At 38.8% G+C, this 14420-nt stretch overlaps 1 protein-coding gene across 1 annotated transcript in view; it reads right to left on the bottom strand.

Annotated features, from left to right (window-relative positions):
- Nucleotides 1-14420, bottom strand: part of Nak (Numb-associated kinase) — a 330611-nt gene that overhangs the window by 126714 nt on the left and 189477 nt on the right. The window contains exons 10-11 of the mRNA XM_067152785.2: nucleotides 2197-2359; nucleotides 1957-2113 (exon numbers count right to left, since the gene is read on the bottom strand). Coding sequence (XP_067008886.2) covers nucleotides 1957-2113; nucleotides 2197-2359 — 320 coding nt within the window. The remainder of the gene's footprint in view (nucleotides 1-1956; nucleotides 2114-2196; nucleotides 2360-14420) is intronic.

Genomic DNA, 14420 nt, shown 5'->3' with positions numbered 1-14420 from the left:
AATGTACACAGCCATGGCAGCTAAGAAAAACAGAGGAATATAAAGGTGGTGATAGTTTGATTCAGTTCGAGTTCGAGGCCACTGAACTATTTTTTTTTAAATTTTTTTTTTTTTTTTACAATTCCCTTTATGTCGTACCAACACAGATAGGTCTTATGGCGATGATGGGATGGGAAAGGCCTAGGAGTGAGAAGAAAGCGGACGTGGCCTTAATTAAGGAACAGCCTCAGCATTTGACTGGTGTGAAAATGGAAAAGAATTAATCACAAACAGTGGTTTGTCGAGGCACTATGTTACAGTGGAACCTTGATTCTCTGTGTTTGGAAGGACCACGGAAACAAAGTACAACATGGGAAAACAGAATATCCGGGAATGAATAAAAACCATCAACAATTTGGCTAAACATGGCAAAAAACAAAATAGGTTTAATCTTACAAACACTCCTAAACCAAATCGAACTACAGCCCCAATGGGCTGTCGGCTACCAAGCGATCGCTCATCAGCCCAAAGGCCTGCAGATTGGTGACACGTGGTCAGTGTAAGGAATCCTCTCGGCCATTAGGCCTATTCCTGGCTCTCTAGACCGGGGTCACCATCAACCAACCCTCATATCCAGGTAAAATGCCTGACCTGGCCGGAAATTGAAAACGGGCCTTCGGGTGAGAGCCAGGCAAGTTAGACCGCGGAGCTGGATTCAAACATTAATTACCGGTACGCCAGTTAAAAACCTTGATACTTTACATTCAGTTCTACCAGGAAAACTTTGTCAGTTTCCAGTGAAAACTACTTTCAGTTCAGCAACTTTGTTCAGCCAAACTCTTCAAAAAATCTAGTAATGCCAAGTCAACCAACAATCGACCACAAGTAGTTTTAATTCTCTAATCTAATAAAATAAAGCACATTAGAGACAAAAGTGCCAACATGATGGCAAAATCCCTTCCTTTTCTTTTTAAATCTTCCACTGTAATTTGGTCACCGATTTACTGTTTGTAGTCAGTTTCTGGAAATTCTGTACCGTGTAAAAAAAGGCCTACATTGACTTTTAAAGGTTATGTTGAACTCGAGAATATGGTTTCGAATGTAAGTATCGATTCTCAAAAGACAGTAATAGGCAATCCCAAGACCTCTCATGGCTTTATGTATATGTAAGGTACAACATCTGTTCTGGTCTGGATAACATAATCGTACCGACTTATATTCACTTTCTATCAAACACTTTTCTGCATTGTCAATACTTTACATTTTTATTATAATTATCTACCGTACATGTTTCGAGAGCTACAGCTCTCTTCTTCAGCGGTGCCAAAACATCAAACTAAATCCTTGGACATAATACATTTATATAAATACAGTCATCAAGAGAACAAATTATACATAAATATTGAAATAGTTACAGTAAATCGGTGACCAAATTACAGTGGAAGATTTAAAAAGAAAAGGAAGGGATTTTGCCATCATGTTGGCACTTTTGTCTCTAATGTGCTTTATTTTATTAGTTAAAATATTTCTTTGTGTCTTTCGAGGGCTTGGTATACTGAGAAATATTTACCCCACTAACACAACTTTATTCTAATAAAATATTAAATGCGAGGACCATATATCTGTTTCAGAATTTTAATCATTATCAAAATAGTTCACTAATGACAATCCGCTATAGCAAGTAAATTGTTCACCGTTGTGAATTCTTGCTATAACAGATTTCTACTGTATGTATCTACCCTACATACCCTGGTAGTGTTTCTGTAATTCACTGGGAAGGGAAAACTATTTATATTTAAAACTGTCTTATGCTTTGAATGTGGCAGGCTAATGGTAATCCAACAGTGGTTTTAAATGCTCTTTACTCTTTTCCACGATGGATGAAATTACAACCAAACAATACACACGAAAAATTATCATCAGCAAAGGAATTGAATACTAAACGTTTCAACTCACAACATCTGACTTTTTACTCACTGCTTTGAGAGCCTCTTCTTATCTTGTCAAATTCAGCTCCAAATATGTGATCTTCGGTCAACTGGCTGAAGGGAGTTGAATCTTCAAATGGATTCCAATCAGCTATATCAGCTGACAGCGACCTCCCACCAGCAGACAGTGCATTAGAAAGTTCACCCTATGACAAAACATACACAACAATATAGAATAGAGGAAAAATTATTCCAGAAAAATGCATTATCTTGCACATACAAAACTCACATGTGATGCTGAAACTCCTACAAGATGTCTATGCGATTCTGGAATGTTGACACCCTTGGAAGCTGCTGAATCTGGATTGTCTGGAGGACTGTTTGATCCTGATCGTGACTTCACTGAAGCTTCGTATGGTGCTAGGAACTGGCTAGTTTCATTTGCGAACACTCTGTGAAATCAACATCAACTATACTTAGACACATAAATATTATGAAAGAACATTAGGAAAAATAGAAAATACAGTTAAAACTTCTTCATACTTTTTTTTCAATGGTCCCTATACATATTATGGCAAATTTTTTTTTTTATACATCCTTCTTCTTCTTCCCAATGAGGCCTGCTAAGGACCACGTTCCAATTTCAATTCAGTTCTTCATACTGTGTTGTTTTCTCTTCCGCTCCTTCCAATATTCTTTCATCCTATCACTATGCCGTTTCCTTCTGTCCTCGGACCACTTCGCACCAGGCTTCTTGTTCAATCTTCCTTGGAATTCTTCCATACTTACTACCCTCTTTCTAAAAATTTTGCTGTCCATAGTTCCTTTTTCTCTTATATTATTTCTTTCTAAATCTTTCTTTACTTCTTGAATCCAGCTAGTTGTTGCCTTTTTGTCCCAAAGGTACTTGAAAATCCTTTTTGTTAATCTGGAATCATCCATTCTGTAAATATGTCCGAAAAATTGCAATCTCCTTTTTCTTCTGGTTTCTGTTATGTTTTCTATGTTCCTGTATATTTCATCATTAGATCTTAATTTCCATACTTCTGTTGTTTTCACAGGGCCTAAGATTTTTCTCATGATTCTCCTTTCTACTACCTCAAGTTTATGTAACCAATAGTTTAGTACCAGGCATTCACTTGCATATAAGCATTCCGGTTTCACCACTGTAGTGTCGTGCCTTATTTTAAGATTTTTAGATAGACACTTTTGTTATAAAAATTCTTTGTGATACCATATGCTCTTTTCATCTTGTGTACCCTTTCTTCTACTGCAGATTTGTCTAAACTATTTTCTTGAATTATTTCTCCCAGATATTTGAATTTCGTTACTCTTTCTACTGGACCAATATCTGTTGCCAAAAATTATGGAGCATTCTTGATGTTTGTAATAAATTTTGTTTTTTCTACAGAGATTCTCAAACCTGTCTTGTTGGCTATTTCTTCCAGGAGATTGATTTGTGTTGTTGCACTTGTTAGGTTTTCTGACAATATAGCAAAATCGTCTGCAAATGCTAGGCAATTTATTTCAAAGCCTTTTGTTTTTTTCTCCCCAAAGTTACCGGCAAAATGTTATGCTCTTTAAGCTTTACGTTCCAAATTCTTACAATTTTCTCCAAAAAACAGTTGAATAAAAGGGGTGACAGACTGTCACCTTGCCGTACCCCTGTATTCATCTTAACAGGTTTGGATATCTCGCCCATAAATTTCACTTTTGAAATTGTGTCAGTAAGGGTTTCACGTATTAGGTTTGCCAATTTAGTTCTCACTCCAAATGCACGAATTGTTTTATCTATGGTTTCTCCATCAACCGAGTCAAAGGCATTTTTGAAATCTACAAAATTCACAATGTCTTTTGAATTCAATATCCTATGGCGAATTATGGATTTTAAGTTAAATATTTCAATATTTGTTCATTTATATGATTTTTACGCTTATACAATCACATCTTTAGTTCCCGAGGGCAAAATGCACTGTTTATACGTTAATGATGGTTTCAGTTTTTAAAATCACAAGAACGATTCTAAGTACAAACTTATGACTTGCAATGTCCTTTCCTTCGAAACCATCCTTCAATACTCACAATGGTAGCAAGAGTGACCTTAAAGCTATTTTTGAGCAAAAGTTGTGGAATACCAAACTGTACTTGCTTCAGTCCTTTGTGTTCTGTGCCCCAACTGTGATTAGCATCGTGAGTAGTGAACATGGGTGAGAGGAAGAGGAACTGCACGACAACTGCTGAAAAATTATGTATTTTGAATGTAGTGAGGGAAAGTGACAACACCTGTCTACCTTAAATATGATTGTAGTTAAGGCAGCAGAAATTGAAGAAAGTGGGCGTGTTAGGTGTTAACGACAAATAAGCGAACCTGCACTCAGGGCGGAAAATATGAATTTCTGGAATATAGTTTATTACAGCAGTTCAGGTAACACAGGGCAGAAGGCATTCTAATCAGCGGACCAATGTTTTGAGAAAAGGCAAGTGAAATGACAGTCGGACTTAGTGCTGAAAATTTTAAAGCCTTGTCGGGCTGGTTACGCAAATTTAAGGTTAGGCACAGTATTTGGCAGTCACAATGTGTGTGGGAAAGCAGAAGTGTGAATGTCAAGACTGTACAAGATTAGAAACAAAACGGTTCGAAAGAACTGACTTTTCGATTCGCTCTCCTAAGGACATTTTCAACACTGACAGGACAGGTGTCTTTTTTAATTTAATGCCTGGTCATACAATGGCATTAAAAGGGGAAAAACGGACACAGCGGGAAACAAAGCAAACAACGCCTAACAGTTCTATTGAGCCCAACAGTGACAAAAGTAAAAAGCTGCCTCCACTGACAATCGGCAAATTTTGAAGGCCTCATTGTTTTACAAACATTGCAATACTCCCCACAAAATACTCAAACAACAGCAAACCCTGGGTCATTAGAAAAGTTTTTGAAGACTGGCTTCAAAGTGTGGAGTCCAAAATGGAAGCAAAAGGTCGCAAGATCTTATTGTTTGTGAACCGATGTGATGCACATCCTCTTACTATCCACCACCGAATAATCCCCACAATCTAACCTTGAAAAAAAAAATGCCAACATTGATTCAAATAAAACCTGCACCCCAATTTTTTTTAAAAAATATGCGGGTATTATTCACGTAAATACGGTACTTTTTATTGGAGGAATATGACTGTGGAATTTTCCTCAGCAAAACAATTTATTGAAAATGGGGCCAAAAAAATAATTTTAAATGCAGCAAAAAAAAAATCTCCTTTCTGATGATAACCAGTGACCTATCAGGGCCCTCTGTGGAACATAATGCCCATTCTACTCCATAACATTGATTTAAATGTCATACCACACCCAGTATAATCAGCAGACATTACATCTTAAAACATTTACTTGTTTTAATCTGAATAAAAAGTTTTAAATATAGAATTTATGTTTGCAGGATGTGGAAGAAAAAAAAAAAATTGAAAAGAATAAATTGAAACAATTAATACCGTACTCTTACGGCAGGTGACCTTCAGCATGGAAGTGACCAATGGAAAGCAATGGGAGATATCACAGCCAAAGAGAAACAGAGAATGCACTCACAGGGTTGCCAGTGGACCTCAATCTGCACCTATTTGCATTATATCATTCAACTATATCAGTTCCATCCAAGAGATAACAAAATTATCGAGGTGTATGCCATGTAATATTTACAGGAGTGATGATATTAAGGGCTTTAAAACAACAATTTAAAGATTAATAATTTCCATCATCATCATCATTTACCTTTATCCAGCTGTAGCCAGCTAGGGGCAAATATGATTCCTCGCCACTTTCTTCGGTCTTTTTATCACTCCTCCTCCAACACTGCGTCCCAGTCCAGGTTTCTTTCTATAATACTGCGTTGGATTGTGTCCTTCATCTCAATCATGGTCCTCCACGGCCTCTCCTTCCTTGCATTTGAATTTCCATCACTTTTTTTGACATTCTTTCATCACTTCGCTTTGTGTGCGCAAACCATCTTAGCCGGCTCTCCTCTATTCTATCATTCATTTTTTCCACACCAATTTCTTCCCAGATTTTCTCATTCCATATTTGTCTATTCTACTCTTCTGTATCATACTCCTCAAGAACTTCATTTCGGCCGCCTGTATTCGACTCTCATCCTCCTTTGTCATTGTCCAAGTTTCTGCTCTGTAAGTTGTTATGGGTATTGATTATTTTCACCATGTTGGTCCGTATTGACTTATATTCAAATCTCTATAGAACACTTTACCGCCTTGTCAATACTTTACATATTTTATTATATTTAATTACCGTACATGTTTCGAGAGCCAACTACTCTCTTCATCAGCGGTGCCAAACATTAATTAATCTTTGGACTTGGTGCATTGGTACAAATAGAACAGTTATATATAAATCTTGAAACTGTTACAATATTTCTCTGTGTTTCACCTTTCACTTACTATGTCATTTGTTACGAACTTTAAACTAGAATTTTCAAATTATAAATAATAAAATCTATTAAATTAATCACTATATGTTAATTTTTATTATTATTATTGAAAAATGTGCACATGCCGTGCAGAATACCATTACATTACATACACATTACTTTTCTTTGGTATAAGCTATGATGGATTTCTGTCTATTCTTGCATTTTACAATAAGGTATCTATCACAGAATTCCAAGCACAACTCACACACACATTCGTCATTTGGTTCGTGAAATAATTTGTTGCAGCACACCTTGTGGTGGAAACCATCGATCGCCAATCTCGTCGTCACGTGTCGCATAACATGATTAGCTTCCATCCAGGTCTGTCTTGCATAGCAGATGTTGCATAGAAGTCCTCTGGTATGTTGTTTTTCTTCTCAGGCAGATCTTGTATACGCTGTTTGAAGCTGGTACTAGCTTGAAGTATGAGCTCGCATCTCAGATCCTCTATTAAGAAGGTCTCCCTCGTAAGCTCATACACTAGCCTCGATCTTGCATTCTGCGGGACTCCTACAATTCTCTTCAGGTATCTAGCCTTTACTCGCTCCAATTCTTCCAGCTGTTTGTACGTGAGGTATTCTCCCACTAATTCTAGGCCATACGTCAGAACAGGTAGTATCTTTAACCTAAACAAGTCCATAGCTGTGCTGATCGATAGTTGTGTGATGTTTCTGATTTCATTCATAGCCCTAGTGGCCGCCACTGCTCTAGATCTTATATGTAAACTGAAACTCTTTCCCGTTGTTTGAATTGTGATACCTAGATATTTAAAATTGTTAGCCCTCTTGAGTAGTTTGCCATTGCATTTGATGTTCTCTGCTTCAGTGAGTCTTCCTCCTTTCCTAAATACTACCAATTCCGTCTTCTCTTCGTTTATCTGGATGTTGTTTCTCTCTGCCCATTCACATAGTGTGTTTAGCGATACTTGCAGTTTATCTGTATCTGTCGCTGCAATGGCCATGTCATCAGCGTATACGTATGTGCTTATTGCTGCCATTCCTTTGGTGACATCGTTCGTGAGAACATTAAACAGGATAGGGCTGAGTGGATCGCCTTGGAGGACACCGTCTGCGACAGCCAGTCAGATATGCCTATTCTATCATCTATCTGTATGTAGTTTTCTGCCAGTATATTCGATATCAGGGTCGTTGTGCTCGTTCTTCCAATTAGTTCCTCCAGTTTATCTATTAATACCTTTCTGTTGACCATATCGAAGGCTTCTGAGTAATCAACAAAAACCACATATAGTTTTCCTTTTGGTCTTTCTATCGTCTGTTTTATTTGTTCCAACAAGTTTTCTACTGCCAGAGTCGTGGACCTTCCCTTCCTAAAACCAAACTGTTCCTCTGGTAGAAGGGGTTCTAGATTCTCTGCCATCCTTTTGGTGAGGATTCCTGTTAGGAGTTTCAGTAATGTAGATTCCAATGCTATTCCTCTATACGCGTTTGGGTCCTCTGTGTCTCCTTTTCCCTTATATAATAGCTTGATTATTGACTTTCTCCATTCGTCTGGTATACTTCCTAATTCTAAACATTTATTTAGAAGGGAGGTCCATATCGGTAGGTATTCTTGTGCTGTCTGCTTTAAGTGTTCACTTCTTATTCCATCTACTCCTGGTACTCTGTTATTCCTCATTTTCTGTATCGCTTTCGCAATTTCATCCGTGGTGAAGATCTCATCAGCTTGTGGAGTCATAGGTGTCTTAATCATGGGTCGTGTTTCTTTTGAGCAAATTACTATTCTTATATGATCTATCCATGTTTCCATAGGTATGTTGGGCTGTATTTTCTGCCCTTTTGGCCTCAGAGCTCGGTAGGGGTCTTCTTCTCCCTCCTCTACCATTTTCTTATGTTCTTTTTCCAGGTGTTGCTTTTTCTTCTTTTTTATTAGGTTCTTGTATTTCTTTCGTTCTCGTTCGTATTCTTCGGTGGTTGCGCTAGCCATTTGTCCTCTAGTTTTATGTAGTGTTTTCAGTGTCAATTTTCTTTGTTCATAACATTTATTTACATTTAAAAAGAATAAGATGTTTCTTCGTGTCTAAATTTAACATTTACTTTGCCATTTAGTAGAACCCTTTAAAATAAAATAGTTTCAATTCGTAAAATAATAACACCTATAAAGTTAGTCACTCTCTTAAAATATTTTCTGTTCTCTTCTTTTCTTCTTTCCTTAAGTCTGCTATAATTCCGAGACCTCACATGAATTAGAATTTCCTCCTCTTAATCCCGTCCAAATCTTCATTTCATCTAATTTGTTGTTGTTGTTGTTGAGTCATCAGTCCATAGACTGGTTTGATGCAGCTCTCCATGCCACCCTATCCTGTGCTAACCTTTTCATTTCTATGTAACTATTGCATCCTACATCTGCTCTAATCTGTTTGTCATATTCATACCTTGGTCTACCCCTACCGTTCTTGCGACCTACACTTCCTTCAAAAACCAACTGAACAAGTCCTGGGTGTCTTAAGATGTGTCCTATCATTCTATCTCTTCTTCTCGTCAAATGTAGCCAAATCGATCTCCTCTCACCAATTCGATTCAGTATCTCTTCATTCGTGATTCGATCTATCCATCTCACCTTCAGCATTCTTCTGTAACACCACATTTCAAAAGCTTCTATTCTCTTTCTTTCTGAGCTAGTTATCGTCCATGTTTCACTTCCATACAATGCCACGCTCCACACAAAAGTCTTCAAAAACATCTTTCTAATTCCGATATCAATGTTTGAAGTGAGCAAATTTCTTTTCTTAAGAAAATTCTTCCTGGCTTGTGCTAGTCTCATTTTATGTCCTCCTTACTTCTGCCATCGTTGGTTATTTTACTACCCAAGTAACAATATTCATCTACTTCCTTTAAGACTTCGTTTCCTAATCTAATATTTCCTACATCACCTGCTTTCGTTCGACTACACTCCATTACTTTTGTTTTGGACTTATTTATTTTCATCTTGTACTCCTTACCTAAAACTTCATCCATACCATTCAGCAACTTCTCGAGATCTTCTGCAGTCTCAGATAAAATAACAATATCATCGGCAAATCTCAAGGTTTTGATTTCCTCTCCTTGGACTGTGATTCCCTTTCCAAATTTCTCTTTGATTTCCTTTACTGCCTGTTCTATGTAAACATTGAAAAGGAGAGGGGACAAACTGCAGCCTTGCCTCACTCCTTTCTGGATTGCTGCTTCTTTTTCAAAGCCCTCGATTCTTATCACTGCAGACTGATTTTTATACAGGTTGTAGATAATTCTTCGTTCTCGGTATCTGATCCCTATCATCTTCAGAATCATAAATAGCCTGGTCCAATCAACATTATCGAATGCCTTTTCTAGATCTACGAATGCCATGTACGTGGGCTTGTCCTTCTTGATTCGATCCTCTAAGATCAGACGTAAAGTCAGGATTGCTTCACGTGTTCCTACATTTCTTCTGAAGCCAAATTGATCTTCCCCCAACTCAGCTTCAACTTGTTTTTCCATTCTTCTGTAAATAATACGTGTTAAAATTTTGCAGGCATGAGATACTAAAGTAATAGTGCGGTAGTTTTCACACCTGTCAGCACCGGCTTTCTTGGGAATAGGTATAACAACATTCTGCCGAAAATCGGATGGGACTTCTCCTGTCTCATACATCTTGCACACTAAATGAAATAACCTTACCATGCTGGTTTCTCCTAAGGCAGTCAGTAATTCAGAGGGAATATCATCAATTCCAGGTGCCTTGTTCCTATTTAGGTCACTCACAGCTCTGTCAAACTCTGACCTCAAAATTGGGTCTCCCATTTCATCAGCATCAACAGCCTCTTCATGTTCCAGAACCAAATTATCTACATCGTTACCTTGATACAACTGTTGGATATGCTCCTGCCATCTTTCTGCTTTGTCTTCTTTCCCTAGAAGTGGCTTTCCATCTGAGCTCTTAATATTCATGCACCTAGATTTCCTTTCTCCACAGGTTTCCTTGATTTCCCTGTATGCAGCATCTACCTTTCCCAGGACCATACAGCCTTCGACATCCTTGCACTTCTCCTTCAGCCATTCTTCCTTAGCTACCTTGCACTTTCTATCCACTTCATTCTTTAATCGCCTGTATTCTTTTCTGCCCTCTTCATTTCTAGCATTCTTGTATTTTCGTCGTTCATCAATCAGGTCTAGTATCTCCTGAGTTATCCACTGATTCTTAGTTCATCTTTTCTTCCTTCCTAACATTTCTTCAGCAGCCCTACTGACTTCATTTTTCATGACTCTCCACTCTTCCTCTATAGTGCTTCCTTCAGCCTTTTCATTTAGTCCTTGTGCAACATGTTCCTTGAAACAATCCATCACATTCTTTTCTTTCAACTTGTCTAGATCCCATCTTTTTGCATTCTTTCCTTTCTTCAATTTCTTCAACTTCAGATGGCATTTCATGACCAACAAGTTGTGGTCAGAGTCCACGTCTGCTCCTGGGAAAGTTTTGCAATCCAACACCTGGTTTCTGAATCTCTGCCTAATCATAATGAAGTCTATTTGATACCTTCCAGTGTCTCCAGGTCTCGTCCACGTATACAGCCGTCGTTTGTGGTGTTTGAACCAAGTATTGGCGAGGACTAAATTATGGTCAGTGCAGAATTCAACCAGCCGACTTCCTCTTTCGTTCCTTTGTCCCAATCCAAATTCTCCTACTGTGCTACCTTCTCTTCCTTGGCCTACCACTGCGTTCCAGTCTCCCATCACAATTAGATTCTCGTCACCTTTGACATATTGTATTAAATCTTCTATCTCCTCATATATTCTTTCAATTTCTTCATCATCCGCTGAACTAGTAGGCATATAGACCTGCACTATTATGGTGGGCATTGGTTTGGTGTCTATCTTGGCGACAATAATTCTTTCACTATGCTGGTCGTAGTAGCTTATCCGCTGCCCTATTTTCTTATTCATTATTAAACCAACTCCTGCATTACCCCTGTTTGATTTCGTGTTGATAATTCGGTAGTCGCCTGACCAAAAATCCTGTTCTTCCTGCCAACGTACTTCACTTATACCAACTACATCTAACTTTAGCCTATCCATCTCCCTTTTCAGATTCTCTAACCTACCACAACGATTCAAACTTCTAACATTCCACGCTCCGACTCGCAGAATGTCAGTATCCTTCTTTCTGATGATCGCCCCCTCTCGTGTAGTCCCCACCCGGAGATCCGAATGGGGGACTAGTTTACCTCCGGAATATTTTACCCGGAAGGAAGCCATCATCAGTACATCATTCATACAGAGAGAGCTGCATGTCCTCGGGAGGTGGTTACGGCTGTAGTTTCCCGTTGCTTTCAGCCGTGTAGCAGTATCAACACAGCTAAGCCATGTTGAGTATTATTACAAGGCCGTATCAGTCAATCATCTAGACTGCCGCCCTTGCAACTACCGAAAGGCTGCTACCCCCCTTTCGATGAACCATTCGTTAGTCTGGTCTCTCAACAGATACCCATCCGATATTGTTGCACCTGCGGCTCGGCTATCTGCATCATTGGGACACGCAAGCCTCCCCACCGCGGCAAGGTCACATGGTTCGCAGAGGAGGCATCTAATTTATCCACAAATTAAAGTGATGTAACATTGGTCTGAACCAAACAATATGTCCTCCTTGCTGTCAATGACCTTACGGGGTGAGCTGCTACTATGCTACCGGTTACGTGATGACCATGCTAGCCACTTTATAACCGTCAAATCTTTCAGTTCGACTGGTTGCCAAATTTAACCATGAACGAAATATTATTGCACTCTGCTCTCTGCTGCAGAGAGTAAGAACATATTTGTTTATTCAGACTAGTCCAAAGATTAATTAATGTTTGGCACCGTTGAAGAAGAGAGCAGTTGGCTCTCGAAACATGTACAGTAATTAAATATAATAAAATATGTAAAGTATTGACAAGGCGGGAAAGTGTTCTATAGAGAGTTGTTATGGGTACGTAATACATCTTGTACATACTTTCCTTTGCTTCCATTGGCACATCTTTGTCCCATAACATGTTTCTTACACTATGATAGAAACAGCTTCCAGGTTGAATCCTCTTACTAATCTCAGCATCCAGTCGAGCATTCTCCATTAATTCACTCCCCAGGTATTAGAACGTCTCCACTACTTCCAGGGGCTTGTCTGCAAGTCTAATCTGACCTTTCTCTTCTTTCTCCCCTCCAGTCATAACAAGAGTTTTACTCTTTTCTACACTTATTACAATCCACATTCTTCGATCTTCCCACTAACCACATCCAACTATTCTTGAATCTTCATGTCCCCTTCTACCCAAATCACAATATCATCTGCAAATAACATGATGTGAATTTCTCTTCCTCCATATGTTGCTTTTGTTGTTCTCATGATGTCATCCATTACTATTGTAAACAGGATTGGCGATAGAACACTTCCCTGTCTCAGCCCACTAGTTATTTTGAACCAACTTGTCCTGCCAACTTGTGTTTGCGTGCAACTACAACATTCGATGTACACTGCCATGATCATTTTTATTAATCCCAGTCCAATTCCTTTTTGCACCAGACTGGCCCAATCTTAAGTCCTGGGGACATTGTCATATGCCTTTCAATGTCAATGAATGTCATCACCATATCATTCCCCTACTCCCACTGCTTTTCCATTTGTTGTCACATAATGAAAATGGACTCTATTGTTGACCTTCCACTTCTGAAACCAAACATTTTCCTGTATATGATTTTCAACCCTCAACCTTATTCTACTTTCCAGTATCCTCTCCATTATCTTAGCAACATGGGATATCAGAGTAATTCCCCTATAGTTCTTCAACACTTTCTTATCGCCTTTCTTGAAAATTGGGATCATTATTCCTTTTTGCCAATCCTCAGGGACCTCCTGAGAACCCGATATGTCCACTGCAGGCCTACAGCACCAGCTGCCTTTATCATCTCCACTGAAATTTCATCTATTCCAGCAGTTTTTCCATTCTTCATCTTTCTTACTGCCATTTCAATATCATTCATTGAAATTTCTTTATTCATTTCTTCAACAACTAATTGCCTTTCCTGGTCGTCCATTGAATGACTCATCAGTTTGTATGTTCAGCAAATTCTGAAAATACCCTCGGCATCTATTTCTTATGGCTTTGTTAATATTATGCTGCCTTCATCCTTCATAAATCTGGTGTTTACTTGATCTCTATTTTTTATTCTTAAAACACCGTCCGACTCGTTGGCTGAATGGTCAGCGTACTGGCCTTCGGTTCAGAGGGTCCCGGGTTCGATTCCCGGCCGGGTCGGGGATTTTAATCTCCATTGGTTAATTCCAATGGCCCGGGGACTGGGTGTTTGTGCTGTCCCCAACATCCCTGCAACTCTCACACCACACATAACACTATCCTCCACCACAATAACACGCAGTTACTTACACATGGCAGATGCCGCCCACCCTCATCGGAGGGTCTGCCTTACAAGGGCTGCACTCGGCTAGAAATAGCCACACGAAAAAAAAAAAAAAATCTTAAAACACCATACAGTAATTTCTTGCTGCGCTGCAAATCATCTCTCAATTTCTGTTTGAATAACGCCCAGCTTTTCTTCCGGCACTACTTTCTTGGTCAAATTCTTTGCCTCCACATAGTTTCTTCTACTTTCTTCAGTCTTCGATGTTTTCCATGCTTTCCATACCATTTTCTTTTCCTTCACTTTAATCTTTACCCCATCACTCCTCCAGTGTGTCTCTTTGTCTTTCACACTTCCTGATGTTCTACCACATACCTTTTCTGCACATCCAACCAGTGCTTCCTTAAATCTTTTCCATTCATCTTCAACATTCCCCACCTCCGTCCTGGGTACTGTACCAGGAAAAGTTCGGGGTGTAGGGCATGAGAAGGATCTCGGATAGTGAAGTTGGTTTTGGAGCCGATACAGAGCAGGATAGAATCGCAGGGCGAATAATAGATGGTTATACCTTTTCCAAACAATTTATTAATAATGTTAAATGATTCATCACCCTGCAATATCAATATAGGACTCAGATATTTTGTTGAAATCAAAAATGTTAACGTAAATCT

Source organism: Anabrus simplex, chromosome 8, assembly GCF_040414725.1.
Source record: "Anabrus simplex isolate iqAnaSimp1 chromosome 8, ASM4041472v1, whole genome shotgun sequence".
Classification (NCBI taxonomy): domain Eukaryota; kingdom Metazoa; phylum Arthropoda; class Insecta; order Orthoptera; family Tettigoniidae; genus Anabrus; species Anabrus simplex.
Note: the sequence above shows the minus strand (reverse complement) of the source record. Positions and strands in the feature narration are given on the sequence as shown.